Source organism: Setaria viridis, chromosome 4 (genome assembly GCF_005286985.2).
Source record: "Setaria viridis chromosome 4, Setaria_viridis_v4.0, whole genome shotgun sequence".
NCBI lineage: Eukaryota > Viridiplantae > Streptophyta > Magnoliopsida > Poales > Poaceae > Setaria > Setaria viridis.
In genome coordinates this window covers 35,247,025-35,264,422 of record NC_048266.2, presented here as the reverse complement: position 1 = coordinate 35,264,422, position 17,398 = coordinate 35,247,025, and the positions used below count along the sequence as shown (strand labels likewise).

The window sequence follows — 17,398 nt, the reverse complement described above, 5'->3', positions numbered from 1 at the left end:
GACACGGGGAAGAATTCGCTCCAAACTAAGGTGCTGACATCTGAGTCGGCTAAGAAAAGTGGTGCCGTGGACCCCAGAAATCAAGCGACGCACGAAGACGTCAAGGGAAAACGGCAGATGGAGGATGAATACGATGGACCAGAAGAACCACGCAGGCCTGTCACTTCCAAATTTTTGCTCAACAAATATCAACGGCAGCAGGAACGCTCAAGATCCCGGGAAGAGGCGATGTGGCGACATGAAGATCACTGGCGATGCCCATTCTTCATCCACTGCTGGGAAAGCAACCTTAGGTTGCCGTCAGCCAATAATTGCCCTGAGTGCAACGGCCCATATCGTAATAATCGGCCATTCAGGAGGTCTCGCTCCAGAGATGGAAGACTAGAGTCGATCAGTAGGAATTGGCGCGGACAAGAAGACCGGCGCCCTCCAATGCGTGATCGGCTGGGGGGCAGAGGTGACCGACATGATCGGTCGGAAGACAGGCGCGAACGAAACGATAGGCCGGGGGGCAAGTTCGATCGGCACAGCCAACAAGAAAACAAGGTCAGCGTTCACGATCGACTTGAAGAGATGGCCGATGCTCGGGTATCAGATGAGAACCCCTTAGGACGCGAACCAGAATGGGAACGCGCCAGGCCACGGACTAAACCGGTGAACCCCAGGTGGTGCCCTGATGGATTGACCAAGTCTCAAAAATGAAGAATCCAACGTCTCCGCCAGTGGGAACAATAGGAAGAAGAGCAACAACATACGGCGGACAAGAAAAACGACAGGTCTCAGGTCTGGCGCCCCAAAAGACACGACAGGAGGGACGACGAATCGGCAGCTGACATCAGCATGGTTTTCATACTACCGATGGAATTCATGACTCCTGCCGACCGACAGAAAATGTCGGCAATAGAAGAACAGATGGCACAATTGGCTTTGGAGCCAATGACAGCCATGTTCGAGAAGCCCGAAGACGACAAACGACAACACCTAAAGGCATTGTTCCTCAAGGGGCATGTCAACGGCCGACCCATCACCAGATTGCTAGTAGACGGAGGAGCTGCTGTTAACATCATGCCATACGCCATGTTCCGGAAGCTAGGGAAGAGTGATGATGACCTGACTAGGACGGACATGATGCTCAAGGACTTCGAAGGCAACGTGTCTCCCGCCCGCGGCGCACTCTGCGTCGACCTCACCATCGGCAGTAAGACCCTTCCTACTACTTTCTTTGTTATTAATGGCAAATTGGGAGCAGATCTTCTACAATCTATTCTTAATTTTTCAAAGGAGCAAGGTCATTTACACCTCCCTATCCCTTTGACATACAGTCAGGATTTCCCTATCTTACAATATGCCGATGATACTCTAATAGTTATGGAGGGATGCCCCATTCAGATCCTACACTTGAAACAGCTTCTGCAGAATTTTGCAGTATCTACTGGTCTCAAAGTGAACTTCTCTAAATCCATGATGGTGCCTATTAATGTTACAGAAGACAGATTGCAGCTCTTATCACAAACATTTGGCTGTGCTACAGGTGGTTTGCCTTTTACTTATCTAGGGTTACCTTTGGGTCTCACTAAACCCAGGATTAAAGAATTTCTTCCAATGGTATCCAGATGTGAGAGAAGATTAGTAGCCACGTTCAATTTTTTATCAGATGCAGGGAGGCTTCAGTTAACAAATTCAATTTTCACAGCTATGCCCATATTTCATATGTGCACATTCTTGCTACATAAGACGGTGTACAAATAGGTGGATAAATACAGAAAGTGTTGTCTTTGGCGAAAATCTAATATAAATAATAGGCAACCACCTAAAGCTGCTTGGGACCTGGTATGCCGGCCAAAGAAAGAGGGTGGCCTTGGTGTTTTGAATCTGAGAACACAAAATGAAGCTCTCCTTTTGAAATATTTACACAAATTCTTCAATCAGGCAGATATTCCATGGGTTCATCTGATTTGGGAGAAACATTATGCTGCTGGTAGACTGCCAGGACGAATAAGAAAAGGTTCCTTTTGGTGGAGAGACATTGTCAAGCTCATTGCTAAACTTAAAGGTTTAGCGACAGTAACAGTAGGCAATGGGCTAACATGTTTACTTTGGCATGACCTGTGGAACAATAAGATTCCTGCCCAAGAATATCCACATCTATACTCATTTACTAGAAAGGATGACATATCTGTCAGGCAGGCGTATGTGCTCACAGATTTACAACAACTCTTCACCCTGCCTCTAACTCCACTGGCCATGGATCAATTGTTACAATTGGCTGCTGATTTGGAATTTACCTCCACAAATGAAGAGCAAGACAGCTGGACATATATTTGGGGCAATCAGCATTTCTCCTCATCCAAAGCATACCGGGCACTAATGGGACATCAGCATGTTCATCCAGTTTTTCGGTGGCTTTGGAAATCTAAATGCCAAAGCAAACACAAGTTCTTTTTCTGGTTACTTCTTAAAGATAGATTGAGTACACGGAATGTTCTTCGAAGGAAGCATATGGAGTTGCCTTCTTACTCCTGTATTTTATGCATGCATAACATAGAAGAAACTTTATTTCATCGTATCTTGGAATGTCCCTTTGCGCAGGAATGTTGGATCAATATTAGCCTGTTTGCAGATTTGACAGAAGAGCCCTATAATATCCTAAATAGCTTCAGAATTCAACTGCAAGTTAACTTCTTCATGGAGGTCATTATTCTCATGAGCTGGTGTATTTGGATGGAAAGGAATGACTTGATTTTTAAGGGAATCACTCCATTGGTTCATAGTGCCATGTCGAGATTCAAAGTCGTCTTTACGCAGGTTATGCTTCGCGTAAAAGAGGAATGGAAACAACCGATGAAAGAATGGCTAGAACATACTCTGTAATCTTTATGATCTTTTTTCTGTCTTTCTTTGTTTCTTGAACCGTTAGACACTTTTTGTTTGTTCTTTTTCTCTTTTATATAATATATAATCAGCAGGGGTCTTTCCCTCCTGTTTCATCAAAAAAAAAAATAGGTCTGAGACTTTGAAACTTTGGGAACCCACTGGACAAGCGAAACTCTTGGGAACCCTTGCAGGAATATTAGGTGCAATGTTGCTTACATTCTACAAGGGCCAGAGATCACAATACTCCGACGACTGTCCCACCCCAGACTTATTCACAGTACCAAAGATTACCGCTCCCATCCACCATCAGTCGGCCATCAAGTCCTGGGATCGTTTCTTGGAATTATAAGCTGTTTCAGCTGCGCAACATGGTTTGTCATCCAGGTTATGATCCAATGCTCCTTTTTACATGTAACATTTCTTTTCTTCTTAACTGAGCGATGGTGCACCTCCGTCATCTCTGTTTCAATTTTGCATCCACCCACAACTTGTCGGTACAATGTTTCTATGATTTTATCTATTAACATATCATGTTTGCAGGCAAAAGTGGCTGAAGTTTATCCGTGCCACTACTCGATTGCTGCAATAGTGTGCCTCTTTGCCACACTTCAATCCACTATGGTAGCAATTTGTGTCCACAGGGACATGGAACACTGGAGATTAGGGCTTAACATCAGATTGTACTCATCTGCTTATGCGGTAAGCGATACTTCCCGCATTTTATTTTATTTTTAGATAATTGTAAGGTTGGTTTCTCTGCTGTCTACTCAGTATAAGGAATTTAATTATTCTGGAGTTTTCGCAGGTTTTAATAGCATCAGGAGCTGCGTTCCCGTTACTGTCATGGTGCCTAGGAAAGAAAGGTCCCGTCTTTGTCTCTGTGTTTGGCCCGCTGATGCTCATCTTCGTCGCGGTGCTGAGCTCAATTCTTTTGGATGAAGTTTTGCAGCTTGGGAGGTGATGCCCTGCCCTCTGATTTAAGCTTCATTTGTGTGTGCCAGATTGCGAGCGCATGCAGATCCCTTTATTTTTCATGCACGTTTGGGTTTCTTAAATTGTGCTTTGCAGTGTGCTTGGCTCAGTCCTAATTGTGGCCGGGCTCTACCTGGTGGTGTGGGGCAAAGCGAAGGAAGAAACTGATGTGCACCCAGATGAAGAATTGGAAAAGAATCAGTTCCTGCTGCTGATACTGGTGAAAATGAAATAAAATGAAGAGGTTACAGAATTGGGGCTTGAGTGCATTTTGCTTTATCGCAACCAAAATATATATAGTGGGAACTATGTGATAGGATGCTCAGTTTGGCTTTAGGATTAATGTAATCTAAACCCATGATATATTGCGGAAATGCTGTCTTGGTTTCCTGTCAAAGTGCTGATAGAGATGGAATTCTGTTGCATGGTGCCAGCCAGATGAGGTATGCAGCTTCCCGGGTGAGCTATAATTCTTACACCTACCATAACAACATTCAGACTAACGGTATTACAAAGGACAGGTAGACTAGAAATTAGTTACTTAAATATTCTCCTTTGATCTCAACCGGGCTAACAAAGACCGAAATTACACTAGTATAACTGTGAACTGCCAAACTAGGCACTAGCTAGCAGCTTGGCAAAAATATCTGCAACTTGATACGAGGGCGAGGCTGCGATTTATTGAATATTAGTTCGCTACTCTTTCTCTCAGTCTCACAACACGAAGAGAATCCATTTCGACGTTTCTCCATGGTAATCTTTCTGGTTCAAAATACATGTGATTTAGAACATCGACACGGTCTACAAGATGACAACAATTTCATGGTAAATATAGTAACATCAAATTATTAGATAGTCAACCTATGAAATTATTTATATATTAATAGTCAAAGTTAAAAAGTTTTACTGGCAAGAATCCTAAAATGACATGTATTTTGAATCTGATGGAGTAATCTTGAGATTTGACCCAAGAAGAGGTTTAAGAGCTGTTGAAGAAATGAGAAGCGGACCAGATTTGGAAAGAGTAAATTCCTTATTTAACACTGGAAGATGAGTACTTCTAACTTTCATTACTTATTTGACATTTCCGTCACTTGTGTTAGTTAAGTCAGGAGAAACGATTTTCCAATCACCTCCAAAAATCATGAAATTTTTTGTAGTGATACAACAAATGAATATGAATCCATATTTATTAAAAGGAAACATATACCTTTACGGTTTTAAAATTAAAATTCACCAATTTAGGCTACCTTTATAAGTTATCTGAATTTTATGGCACTAAAATACTTTTAAAATTTATAAGAAAATAACTAATATTTCTCACATCAGATGTTGGAACTTATTAAGTTATTTCCTAGCAAAACTTACATAGAGAATTATTAAGAATGTAAATTTGGGAAAATTTTAAAAAACCTTGTAATTCTCTATGTAACTTATGATAGAAAATAATTTTCTAAATGACTACATCTCATATAAGGAATATTAGCTGTTTTTCCATAATGTTTGTTCGGCTTCCTGCGAAAGAGTTGCATCAAGACTTTGGGCCAATTGCCTCTTGCACTCCTCGCTCCGTTCCAAATTGTAGGTCATTTCCCGTTCCAAATTGTAGGTCATTTTGATTTTTCTAGGTTCATAGATATTATTATGCACATAGACATATACTATATCTAGATGCATAATAATATTTATGAACTAAAAAAAAGCTAAAACAACTTACAATTTTAATTGTAACAGAGGGTACATTGCATATGTTGCGCTGTTACAGTATTTTTGTGAAATAAACCGTGGTTTCCTCTCCACACAGAGAGGAGAAGAATTGAGCAGAGGAAGGGTTGATTTGTGACGAGTGAAACATTCACCACAGCCCACAGCCCACACATATATATATGTACATCACAAAATGCTCTGAAGGCCATGAAACCTCGGGGCAGCAGCAGCACAGCACTACTGCGATAGACACCGAAGATTGCAAGCTCAACTCAGTCTGAATCCAAAACAAGAATTGCAGTCAAGTTACATGGAGCTGCACAACGAAAGTAAACCTACGGCAGGCATATCAAAGTTCAAAGTCGCAGTAGGGCCAATACAGCTTCTGGTTTTAGATGGTGCCACCACAAGTATGACACAACACAAGCACACGGTAGGCGAGGACCCTTGATGCAGTCACGTAGCGGTGAGAAACAAGGAGACCGCCAAACTCAGCTCACTGCCCTACTGTTCATCTTCGCACGTCTCGAGGGTGGGCGTCTGCTCATACTCATCTGGTGAAATGGGATTGCAGGCTAGTGCCTTGGAGATCCATGGCATGTAGGCTCCCTCATGGCATAAGTTCTGCAAAAATTGCGAATAGATTTTAGTTCTAGTCTGAGGCAGGCATCACACTCTTTTTCACAAAAAAAATGATGGAATTCAGATACTTCCTACTGTCCTGTAATTCATAGGCCAGTCACCAGATCTGAAAGAAAATGATGCGCTGGACAATATCTGATGCGATGCCAGAAATTAGCTGAAAATCAAACCAGCTCCCCTTTTATGTTTGCAGAAAAATTGTGGCCATTTATAACATGGATTTCTGCTGATACCGAATGACCGCTCCCCTTACACCACACTAAGAAATAGGCAAACCTACAACCTTGTTGACATATTCTTTCAGTGAAAAATCACTGTACCGTTCAATAGGAAAAGAAACAATCTTTCACTAATTGGGTGAAATCTTTTCACTATATTTCAATATCTTGAACAGAAAAGCAAAACTCATGGATAATTTTGGATTCACTAGTTTTCACCTCCACCAGCAGAGACCATAAGCACTGGCAAATAAATAGTAAATAGGGTGGTAAACATAGATCACCTCCAACCAGAAGAAGAATTTCCTCAGCAGGCTCAGTCTCTCATCACAGTCAGCTGAGTTTATTTGTACGGCTAGATCTGCATGATTAACCAAATATTAGTGTTTCCTGAGTAGTAGTATACGGCGATGTATCAATTGATTTCATGCCACATAGAAACTCATAATATAGAATTCTGCATTGCTGGATTGAAACTGCAGATCAGCATGATTAAGATTAACCAAAGATTAGTCTTGCTTGAAAAGTACTACAATGCAATCTACCCAACTGATTTCATGTCAGATGATAGTAACTCACAAAGTACGATTTTTGCATCACAGCATTGCAATTGCGGCCTAGAGAACTGCTACCAGAACCGTGACTGGCGTTTTGCAAAATGTGGAGGAACACAATACAGTTTTTTTTGTGTGTTAATTTCAAAACAACAAAGCACGTGAGGAAAAATGTCGCATCACATATATAAAAACTCAGTTTCAAGAAGAAAGCCCACTGGTATGGTGGTATTACCATTACATGCATAACGGAACAACAAAGAATATGGTAAATACGCAGGATGAAGATAAATCTACCTAAATTTCAATGCAAATTTATCTGCTGACATTTTGTGGTTATAAACTAGACAAAAAAGAAACAATTCAATTCAAAAAAAAAAGTGAACGATCAATACAATGGAGTAAAGAATGATGCCTTCAAAATTTCATTCATTTGGTGAAACCTATAGGACGAGAGCATATGTCACTTGGTTAATGCAAATCAACCATATAACAAACAACTAGCTAAATGCTTCTCAACAGCTTGACAAAATTCCTGGAATCTGCCTTTCCCTTTGTAAACCTTCACCTGCAAACTGACTACACAATTCAACTCATATAGATAGTGGGATTTAGTGGCTAGAGAGTAGAGATTGATCAAAAGGGAACCCAGGCTAGCTTAATTAACATCGTGAGATTAAAAAAGGCTGCCCATCAAAACTTAGCAATCACCTGGGTAATGATCGAGATACGACAGCCCAATTGCCCCTGTAACATAGCCTTTTGATGCACTTCGCAAGTGTCTTTGTCTGCTCACAGGTTTCCGGTCAGTGGCTTTTCTCCAAAGCTCTTCGTATTCATTTTGATCGTATGGCTGACTTAAAACAGCGTTGAGGTTTTCATCAAATGTAGAGGATCCACTGCAGCTAATAGCAAGAGGTGCTGCTTGTTCATCTTCACATGCCTGGGCCCAAAAGGCAGCTATAGAACAACAGCAGCAGCATTTAAAGAGAACCATAAGTTATGCAAAAGAAACTTACATTTGAATCAGAAGGTTCAGTGTAAAGTACAAGTCCACGCTCATCTGTGCAGATAACATCCTGACCATCAATGTTCTCTGAAGAAGGTCCATCCATTTCATGCTCAGATGCAATTTTATTAGCCTGTGTAAGCCCATATTCACATCCATAGGTAGTGTAGTCTTCCTCCATGTTTTCAAGTGGAGACATCAAAGGCTCTGGTTCATTTGTGGAAGTGCCAGTTCTCAATTCATCATATCCAGCAGGCATGTCTTCTTCTCGCTCGTATACAATGGTGACACCTGGTTCTGGCTCTATAACCATGAAACCATCCTTGAATTTCACAAGGCGCAGAAATAACTCATAAGATTCATCCACTGATGAGGATTTCTTCTGCTTCACAAGTGATCTCTTTGGTGAAAAGGAGTGATCCACATTTCCACTGGTAGCCTTGACTGCTTTTACACCAGGTTGTTTGCCATTTGGAACACCCCAACTTTTATGCAGTGAACCATTGGGAGAATTGGGGCCATTTTTGCCATTTGTGTTCCCGTAGGATGTATCATCTTCCTCATACCGTACAGAAACAGGCATGCCATGGTCCCCATTTGGCACATCAAGGACATAGGTATTCCCATCTTTGCTTAAATGTTCCAGGAAAAGTTTATAACATGGATCCATTTCTGAAGCATCTTTACTAATTGGACCATCAGTCAACTTGCCCTTCTTGCAAGATGATCCTTTCACTGTTTTCTTGGTCTTCATATGCAGGTTCTTGAAGATTCAAGATGGGTTAATTTATTAGTAGAAAAAATCATCCATCAGTGACTGCAAAGGAAATTCAAAAAAATCAGAGGGCAAGAATCAGGCAATTCGTGAATGCAAACCTATGAAGACATAACAATGATAGCCAACAGCATCACGAAATCTAAGAAACGATCCAATGACAATGTCACCAAATAATGGTGATGAATGTGAACCTCAAGACATCAAACCTGAATACTAGTATACTTGCTACCCTGTGATAGGGATGGATATTCTATTAGTACGGGTAATGCGATTTGGTTATCTTGGTCTATTAAAACTTCAGATACTATGATAAATGGAAACCGATTTGACCACATTAAATATGAAAAAAAGGAACCTAATTGATTTTGGTTAGGTTACTGCCTTAGTGGAGTATGTACGAATTGAATTTCTAGACCCGGTGATTTCCGTACATTTCGTAATTGAATCAGAATTCTTTCTGTCTTACCCACATTTTGCTTCATGCCATGCGCCCAACAAGTAGGAGACTAGTCATCTACAGAGGAAAAGCAGATCAGAACTTCAATGGGAATACTCAACACACAAAAATGCATTCGATTCTGCCAGGGCGATGGAAGAACAGGGCACCTGTTTGCCTGCCGCCAGAGCAGGGGACCAGCGGCGTGGCCACACGGCCGTGCGACCGAGTGGCGAGGAGACGGCGGCGTCGGGCGAGGTGGAAGGCCGGGTGGCGGGGGCGGAGAACCAGCTACGGCGTGGTAGCGAGCGAGGAGGTAGGAGGTGGCGGCGTTGGCGAGGCTGAGGGGGTCGGCGTTGGCGAGGCCGCGAGAGTCGGCGTCGGCGTGCGGCCTGAGACTCCGGCGAGTGGCGAGTGGCGACTGCGGTACACTGGCGCAGTACAGGTGGGGACTTGTCATGCTCGTGCCATTTCGGGGATTTTTTTATTTAAACCATTTTTAATCTAAAATTTTAAAAACCTCAACTGAACCAAAATTTCAAGTGGAGCCCATTTAATTACACCAAACTATATAGCACAACTAATGTACCCGTCGCGCTATTCACGTTGACGCGGCAGCCGTATGGCGCGTGACGTGGCGAAGGCTTAGTCACACCGTATGCTCGTCAAACGGACTAGTGTGAGTAAGCCTTGTACAGGTGCATGGTCACGGCCCATCCTTTCTTCCTTCTCACTTCCCTTCCTCTTCCTCAAACCCTAGCTCGAGCTCTCTCCCTCATATAGCGCCTCCCCTCCTCCTTCCCCTCTATGTCCACTCCATTCCTCACCCGATTTGAAGGAGAAACAAAGGAGATTGTTCCGGAAAGGTAACCCCTCCACTCTAGCTAATTAGTTTTCCTCCATTTCGTTATTTTACTAGGATTTGAAGTGGGTAGACTTTGGGTAGGGTTTGACTTGGAATGGTGGTTTGAGTACCAATCAGATTTGATTAGGCGTGGTGGATTGTGCAATTGATGGATGGTAACATCTTCTTGCCGTGTAGAATGTCTTGCATGCTAAGATGATGTGATTTTGGTGGGTAATTTTGCAAAATGTATTTATATTGGTATTTCGAAATAAATCAATAATGCGTATTAGTAACCTGCTTTTTAGTCGTATAGTAATGTAGGTTGTTGTATGTTTGTAGATGGATCATCTAATTCATTTATTCTCCAGTGGCACGGAAGATGAAAATAGGGAGTTAAAAATGAGGCAACATGTAGTAAGATTTGATCTTCGTGAGAATTTTAGGATTTATCTTTTTCCTAGCGCGTCTTGTGAGAATTAATGCAGATTCATCGATTGAAAAAAAAGAGCACATAGCTCAAACTCCTTTTCATTTGTTAAATATTTTAACCCAACACTTATATAGATATATTTTTATTATTTTCATCCAATTACGAAAGATTATATAGGAGCCCAGGTGCGCCTTCCTTCGTAGTATTCATGGGCCAGATTCATCGTAAGCCCGTACGGTAGCCGGCAGGAAGGTTCATTTGACTCAAGGGAACATTTCTGTCTTGTAGTTTGAAGGAGAGAGAGTATGGTGCAATTTAATAGTCAATGGCTCCTGCCTACACAAAAGACGTGTTGGAAAAAGTCAGAAAAGTTGTTTCCGGTGAGGTGACGAATTAATGATATCCCCGCGCTGACCGCAGGTCAACGATGGTTTGGTCTCCGCGCTGCAGTTCTTCGTTTGCTTGCTTAGGCCTGGTTTGGTTTTTAAGCACCCGTCACATCGAATGTTTAGATACTAATTAGAAGTATTAAACGTAGACTATTTACAAAATTTATTATATAAGTGGAGGCTAAACGACGAGACGAATCTATTAAGCCTAATTAGTCCATGATTTGACAATGTGTTGCTACAGTAAACATTTGCTAATGATGGATTAATTAGGCTTAATAGGTTCGTCTCGCTGTTTAGCCTCCACTTATGTAATGGGTTTTGTAAATAGCCTACGTTTAATACTCCTAATTAGTATCTAAATATTGATGTGACACTTGCTTAAAAATAAGCAAAGAAACCAAACGCCACCTTATTATGGCCTGGTTTGGTTCACTGACTCATTTTTAAGTACCCATCACATCGAATGTTTAGATACTAATTCGGAGTATTAAACGTAGACTATTTACAAAACCGATTATATAAGTGAAGGCTAAACGGCAAGACAAATCTATTAAGCCTAATTAGTTCATGATTTGATAATGTGTTACTACAGTAAACATTTGCTAATGATGGATTAATTAGGCTTAATAGATTCGTCTCGCCGTTTAGCCTCCACTTATGTAATGGGTTTTGTAAATAGTCTACGTTTAATACCCCTAATTAGTATCTAAACATTCGATGTGACACGTGCTAAAAATAAGCAAAAGGAACCAAACGCCACCTATATTATGTATATGCCCTTGGTTGGAGGTTAGAGGCTTGGAGCTATCGGGCGATCGGATCAAGAACCTACACCACTGTCACCGGCGCCTCAGGCTCAGGTACATGCCACCCACTCCTTGATCAAATCTTTTCTTTTCTCAGTCTCGATAGGTTTATACACGTGATGTGCGAGAGAATTGGGATCGCTGGTGGTTAGGATTTTAGGTCGCGCGCGGTAGCACGAGTCCGGAAGAAGCATCATGGAGGTTGGGGGTCGCTCATCCATCCGCGTCGGACCTGGGATCTACCGCACGAGTTTGCTCGCATCTGCTGCTGCCTGCAACAACGCCATCCGACGGATTTCTGACGCTACAAGCAGCGGCAGCAGCTCGGGGTTCTCTCGGCTGTCGTCCGATCGCGAGTCCCATGCGCCTAGCGATCTCTTCTGGTTGTTCTACCAAGAAGTGCTACTGACCATGTTGGGCTCCGAGGAATCCTGCGGCGCCAGCAACTGCAGCATCAACAATGGACACGACGACCGGGACATGGATAGGTTGCTAAGGCAGCTGGACGTCGGCTGGGTTCTCCACGCCGCCGACGCTGACTCTGATGCCGGGAGCTCACGCCAGCTCCGGCATCGCACGGCGACGTGGCTAAGGGCTCTAGCTGAAATCCTGCACACCTATTCGTACTTCCGGAACAATGGTGCTACTCCAGCTCCAGCTGGGAATTTTTTCTGCGTAATGCATCGGCGCTACTGGGAGGAGGTGAGCGGCACGCCGGACCAGCAAAATTTCACACGTTTTGCTGGTACAGCGATATCCAAGATGCTCCCGTTTGTTGACTCTCTGGTTGCTCCAGCACCACCACGGACGGCTACCGTTGATGATGGGGCACTGCCAGCTCAGAGGCTGCAGGCACTGATACAGGTACGCGGCGCTCTCACCAGGATACGCGGCATTGCAGAGCTTCGTCCGGCAACCTCCGCGGAGGTTGCAAGCGTACACGACGAGCTGTTCAGTCTCTTGTCAGCAAAACTGGCCAGATTGGATGAGGCCGTGTGGAACACCATGGAAGAGGTTAGGGCTTGTGTCATGTCATCAACGGAGGAGGATGACGACGGCGGCGGCGGCAGCGACTCAGACTCGTGGGGCAATCACAGCGTACTCCATGGATCATCCCACATTCACAGGATGACTCGTTCCGTACTAAACTACATCAACCTGCTCCAGACTGATTACGGGTCATTGCATCGAATTGTATACGAAGCTGCCAAGCTCCGTAAATGTGCGCCTGCGATTGGCAGCATTGGTACTTTAGCCAGCCTCAAACTGGAGATGTTATCCTGTCTTGAAGGAAAGCTTGATGAAGAGTCGCAATCGTTCCCAAACCAGAGCCTCCGGTACCTGTTCTTGATCAACAACTTGTACTTTGTGCGGCAGCAGTTTCTTCCAATGCCCGATATGAAGTTCCATATGCCCGTTCTTGCTACCAAAATCGACAACTACATACAGATATATCTGCAAGTGTCTTGGTCACCAGTCCTTTCATGCTTGCACAGTCCTGCGCCACTTTGCCTAGGAAGATACTCCTCCTTGCCCAAGTTCGAGTCTGAGTTTCACAAAGTCTACAGTACCCAGAAGCTCTGGAAGGTTCCGGATCCTGAGCTGAGGACAAGGCTGCGGAAAGCTGTCATCGAGAAAGTCAATCCAAGCTTTACAGAATACTTGCAGGATAGTACTGTAATCACCGAAGGAATCACTCTCACTCCTCAGGAGCTCGAGGAGATGTTGCAAGAGTTATTTGAAGGATGAAAAATTACGCTGCAAAATATTTTATTTCCATATGAACATGATTGTACTTTAGCTATGTTTCCATCTATATGCGTTCCCTATTTTATTTCGGTTTGGGAATAAAATTCTGTGCCTTTAAATGATTCCATTTTTCAAGCTACTGTGCGTGTGGTGGTCTGGCTCTCAGTGTCACATCAGCATCCAGCATCCAGAACATCCACGGCTTGGCTGTAGGAGACGGGAGTGGGAAGAGATACAATGCAACCCACGTAGTATTGATCGCAGTGCTCCCGCACTGAGCTAAGAATCCCCTACTTAAAAATCAAAATTGTTACCTACGACCATCTCGTTTAATATTCTAACATAATACTCATATAGATGTGTATTTATTTCTTGCTTGGTTGTGATTAACTTTTGATTACTCTATACATTTTTCATCCATATTGACACATTTTTCATTTTGCATCTCACCTCCATATATTGTACTTAACATGAAAATCATATATTTTTCATCGTTTCCTCTCATACATATATAAATGGTCTACATGATGACACCCATCATGCATATATACATTAACTTAGTATTTCTATATTAACAATGATAGAAATATATATATGTCGAATCATATATTGGTTTACTTTTAGACATTTCTGTATAATGAAAATGCAGATAATGAGATTAAAATTTAGGTGTTTATTTTAGGTCATTTTTAATTACGACATATACTGGTAACTTAGATACAAATGTAGAAGGGTATTTTAAGTTATTTTTCATACATGCATAGGTAATTTAGATAAAGATCATGGAGTTACTTTATATTATATTTATTACGATAGATGTGGGTAATTTAGATATAGATTCACTGGTTTACTTTAGAATAACTTCTATAGTGACAGTGGTTGTCTACCAGATTGATATACCTAGATGTTTCTAATATTTGTGAGAATTTTAGGATTTATCTTTTTTCCTAACGCGTCTTGTGAGAATTAATGCAGATTCTTCGATTGAAAACAAATATGAGAACAAAGTTAAGATTCTCTTTCATTTGTTATGTATTCTAACACAATGCTTATATAGATATACACTTATTATCTTAATCCAATTATGAAAGATTTTAGTTAGTAACTATAATTTAACATTTTCATACATAATATATTTTTTCCTTGCACCGCAGAGCACTCTTAAATTTGTTTAATGATCCTAATTTTGGGATATACTTTTAGCATGGAATTATGTATTCTCATCACTTCCTCTATATATTTGTAAATGGTGACATACATATACACCTTAATTATTATTTTCTATACAATAATGTAAGAAATTGACAATTAGAATCATATATTGGGTGTACCTTAGGGTATATTATTAATAATGAAATCGTTGAGTAATTTAGATGTAAATTTAAGAGTTTAATTTAAGTTATTTTTTATAATGTAAGCGGTGTGGCAATTTGGAAACAAATTTAGGGGTTATTTAAAATTATTTGTTAATAATGGCGTAAGCTTTAAACTATTTTCATAATGGCAGGTGGGTAATTTTTTTTTTACCGAAGTCAGCAGGGGAAGCCCCTACCTATTCTTTTTACAATTTTTTACTCTAAACCCGTTTAATTCGCTCCCACGGGAATCGAACCCAGGCCTGCTGGGTGCTTCTCTAACCACTAGACTAGAGGCGCGGAAGGCCCTTCCGCGGTGGATAATTTTTTAGAAAATATAGTAGATCCGATAATAGATGGGGAGATGTTTTGCTTTTTTGAGAATTTCTAAGACTTCTCTCTTTTTCTAGAGTGTTCACCTAGGATTCTAGGTAGCTTTATATGGAGGCTTCAAAAGAAACCTAGTAATAGTAAGATAGAATGATACAACAAAATCGTTCTCCATACCATCCATGTCCCGGTACGATTCATACATAATTCATATTACATGACTTAAGAACAACAGCATATTATTTTTTTTGCGAGGGGAACAACAACATATTAAGCAAACGAGAAGGCAACGTCGAAAGATCTCAGAGATGAAAGGGTACATAGAGCCACTGAATGACTCCAAGCCGCACAATCAATTACTCACCCGTAACACGACCAAGATGATGATGAGCATGTGCCACTCGAACATGGACCAAAAAGTGAACCAAAAAAACAAGTTTCGCGGCATCCCCCGCCCAAGCCACCGTTATGGTCACCAGCGCCACCACACCGGATACCATCTTGCCACTCTCCATGCTGCCCTCTCCGAGAGAGTCTATTTGTGTGGCTTGCTTGGTATTTCTTTTATGGCTTGCCCTGCTCATTCTGTCTTGGACCTTTTATAGGCAAAAACGGTTTCAATCTCCATGCGGTAGGGAAAAAGATATATGCCCGTGAAACGAGAGGGGAAAGGGGTAATTGAGACTGAAAGTACTTTGTAATTACAATAATACAACACGCGGCCAGATCCAAGATCCCAGTTATATCATTTAATTGTTCATTAGTCAAAAACTAAACCCCAAGTCCAAAAGAATTGGAATAATGATCCCACCATGGGTTGAGAGTGGACTTTCCAGTAATAAATAAAACACTACCGGTTTTGTTGCTTCATAGAGGTGAGCTTTGGCAGCCTCTCATCTAAAGAGGCATGAATGATCTCCCATCATAGACTCCGCCTGCGGAGAGAAGACCACCCCAATTTTATAATTGAGAAGGAACCTCAGATAATCCAGCTGAGAATATCTCTCCAGCTTCAATGCTTCATCCTCACTAGTAGAAAATGAGACATCGATCCCTAACAAAAATCTCGAAATGAATTGGAACCGGTACTGATGCTAGGACCGGATCTAAATTTGGTAGTCTTCGGGGGCCTTTTAGCACCTGTTAGTAACACGGCCATGCTAGCATTAGTACTAATGTGATTTGATTGTAGAAAGTTGCTCAGCTGCTAATGTTGTTAGCCAAGAAAAAAACTGATTCCGCTATCTCAAGACGAAGCTATTTATTTAAAGCATTCCAAGAATATCATCATAGAAATCAGTTGTATCATTTTATTGTTTGTTAGTCAAAGACTAAACCAGAAGTCCAAAAGAATTCGGAGTGATGCGCCTACAGTGGGTTGAGAGTGAACTTTCCTTACAAATAATAAAGACTACTAGTTTTGTTGCTTCATAGAGGTGAGCTTCCGCAGCCTCTGAACTTATGGCGCGTGATGAAACTCACAACCTTAGTAGTACTGCTACCATGTACATCAAGGTTCCTACGATCGACAATAGAAATGTTGGAGGCCTCAAGTACGCAGCCACAACCTTTTGGTCCTAAGTATGGTCCTGACTGTGTAGAACAACAAACAAATACTTTATACCAGATTTTCTGGATACGCTTAATAGATATCTGAGCGAATCGAAGTATGTGTACGGTTTTTTTCTTGCAGAACTAATATTTGTTGTATCAGGATGGTTTATTTTGAGGAGGGAGCGCAGGAGTTGAGGCTGGATATGAAATGATAATAGTCATTTTCACAGGTGCACATACAGAGAGTCCGTATCATAAGCGGCTAGAAAGTTCAAGGTTGAAGTTGGAAGGGGGTCCTTAGGCTGTGAAAAACTTAGCAGAAATAAACCAAGGTGAACAAGGAAGGGGGGCCAAGGTTGCCTGGTGCGCTTGCTGGCAGGGGCAGTTTTTGTCATTTTTAATTTCTTCTTTTCCTCTACTATAGAAAAATTATTATTATAGTGTCATAGTGTAGTTGCAAATATCCATAACTGAATAGTGTCGATTAGCAAAGACTAAGTTGAGCAGTGTCCATCATAAAAAAAAATTTAACATTGAGCAATGTCCAGTAGCAAAGATTACACTTGAAAATGGAGACCGATCGACTCGTTCAGCTTGATCATCTCCCCCGCAGCCCATGTAATTGGCCTGTTCGCTTCAGCTTATAAGTCGATTGAAAAGCCGAAACGACTGATTTGTTGTGAGAGGAAAATACTGTTTGGTGGCTGATAAGCCGGCTGAATAAGCTGAAGCGAACAGGCCAATA

At 41.7% G+C, this 17,398-nt stretch overlaps 2 protein-coding genes and 1 pseudogene across 3 annotated transcripts; 2 read left to right on the top strand and 1 right to left on the bottom strand.

The window, feature by feature from the left end:
- Window positions 1-2,775: 2,775 nt before the first annotated feature.
- On the top strand, window positions 2,776-4,271 carry LOC117853675 (WAT1-related protein At1g09380-like; annotated as a pseudogene).
- A 1,391-nt stretch (window positions 4,272-5,662) lies between these two features.
- LOC117851271 (uncharacterized) lies at window positions 5,663-9,634 on the bottom strand. Of its 2 annotated transcripts, none has more exons than XM_034733059.2 (6): window positions 9,361-9,634; window positions 9,225-9,268; window positions 7,987-8,793; window positions 7,679-7,910; window positions 6,698-6,774; window positions 5,663-6,177 (listed from the first exon to the last, which is right to left on the bottom strand). In XM_034733059.2, exons 3-6 carry the CDS (start codon window positions 8,728-8,730, stop codon window positions 6,058-6,060), a joined length of 1,173 nt encoding a protein of 390 aa, XP_034588950.1. In that variant the 5' UTR covers window positions 8,731-8,793; window positions 9,225-9,268; window positions 9,361-9,634; the 3' UTR covers window positions 5,663-6,057. The 2 variants fall into 2 exon arrangements, with proteins under 2 accessions (XP_034588950.1, XP_034588949.1); XM_034733058.2 differs by having other exon boundaries at window positions 9,221-9,268; window positions 9,361-9,633.
- Window positions 9,635-11,481: 1,847 nt separating this feature from the next.
- LOC117853290 (uncharacterized) lies at window positions 11,482-13,536 on the top strand. Its single transcript, XM_034735682.2, has 2 exons — window positions 11,482-11,719; window positions 11,818-13,536. Exon 2 carries the CDS (start codon window positions 11,861-11,863, stop codon window positions 13,412-13,414), a length of 1,554 nt encoding a protein of 517 aa, XP_034591573.1. The 5' UTR covers window positions 11,482-11,719; window positions 11,818-11,860; the 3' UTR covers window positions 13,415-13,536.
- The last annotated feature ends 3,862 nt before the right edge of the window (window positions 13,537-17,398 follow it).

Excerpts from the sequence above, each read along its gene's own strand:
- LOC117851271 (XM_034733059.2), bottom strand. The coding sequence starts at position 8,730 with ATGAAGACCAAGAAAACAGTGAAAGGATCATCTTGCAAGAAGGGCAAG. Across the intron at positions 7,911-7,986 it reads CTGAACCTTCTGATTCAAAT|GCATGTGAAGATGAACAAGC; the intron begins GTAAGTTTCTTT and ends TTTTGGGCCCAG. Across the intron at positions 6,775-7,678 it reads GTATCTCGATCATTACCCAG|ATCTAGCCGTACAAATAAAC; the intron begins GTGATTGCTAAG and ends TTAATCATGCAG.
- LOC117853290 (XM_034735682.2), top strand. The coding sequence starts at position 11,861 with ATGGAGGTTGGGGGTCGCTCATCCATCCGCGTCGGACCTGGGATCTAC.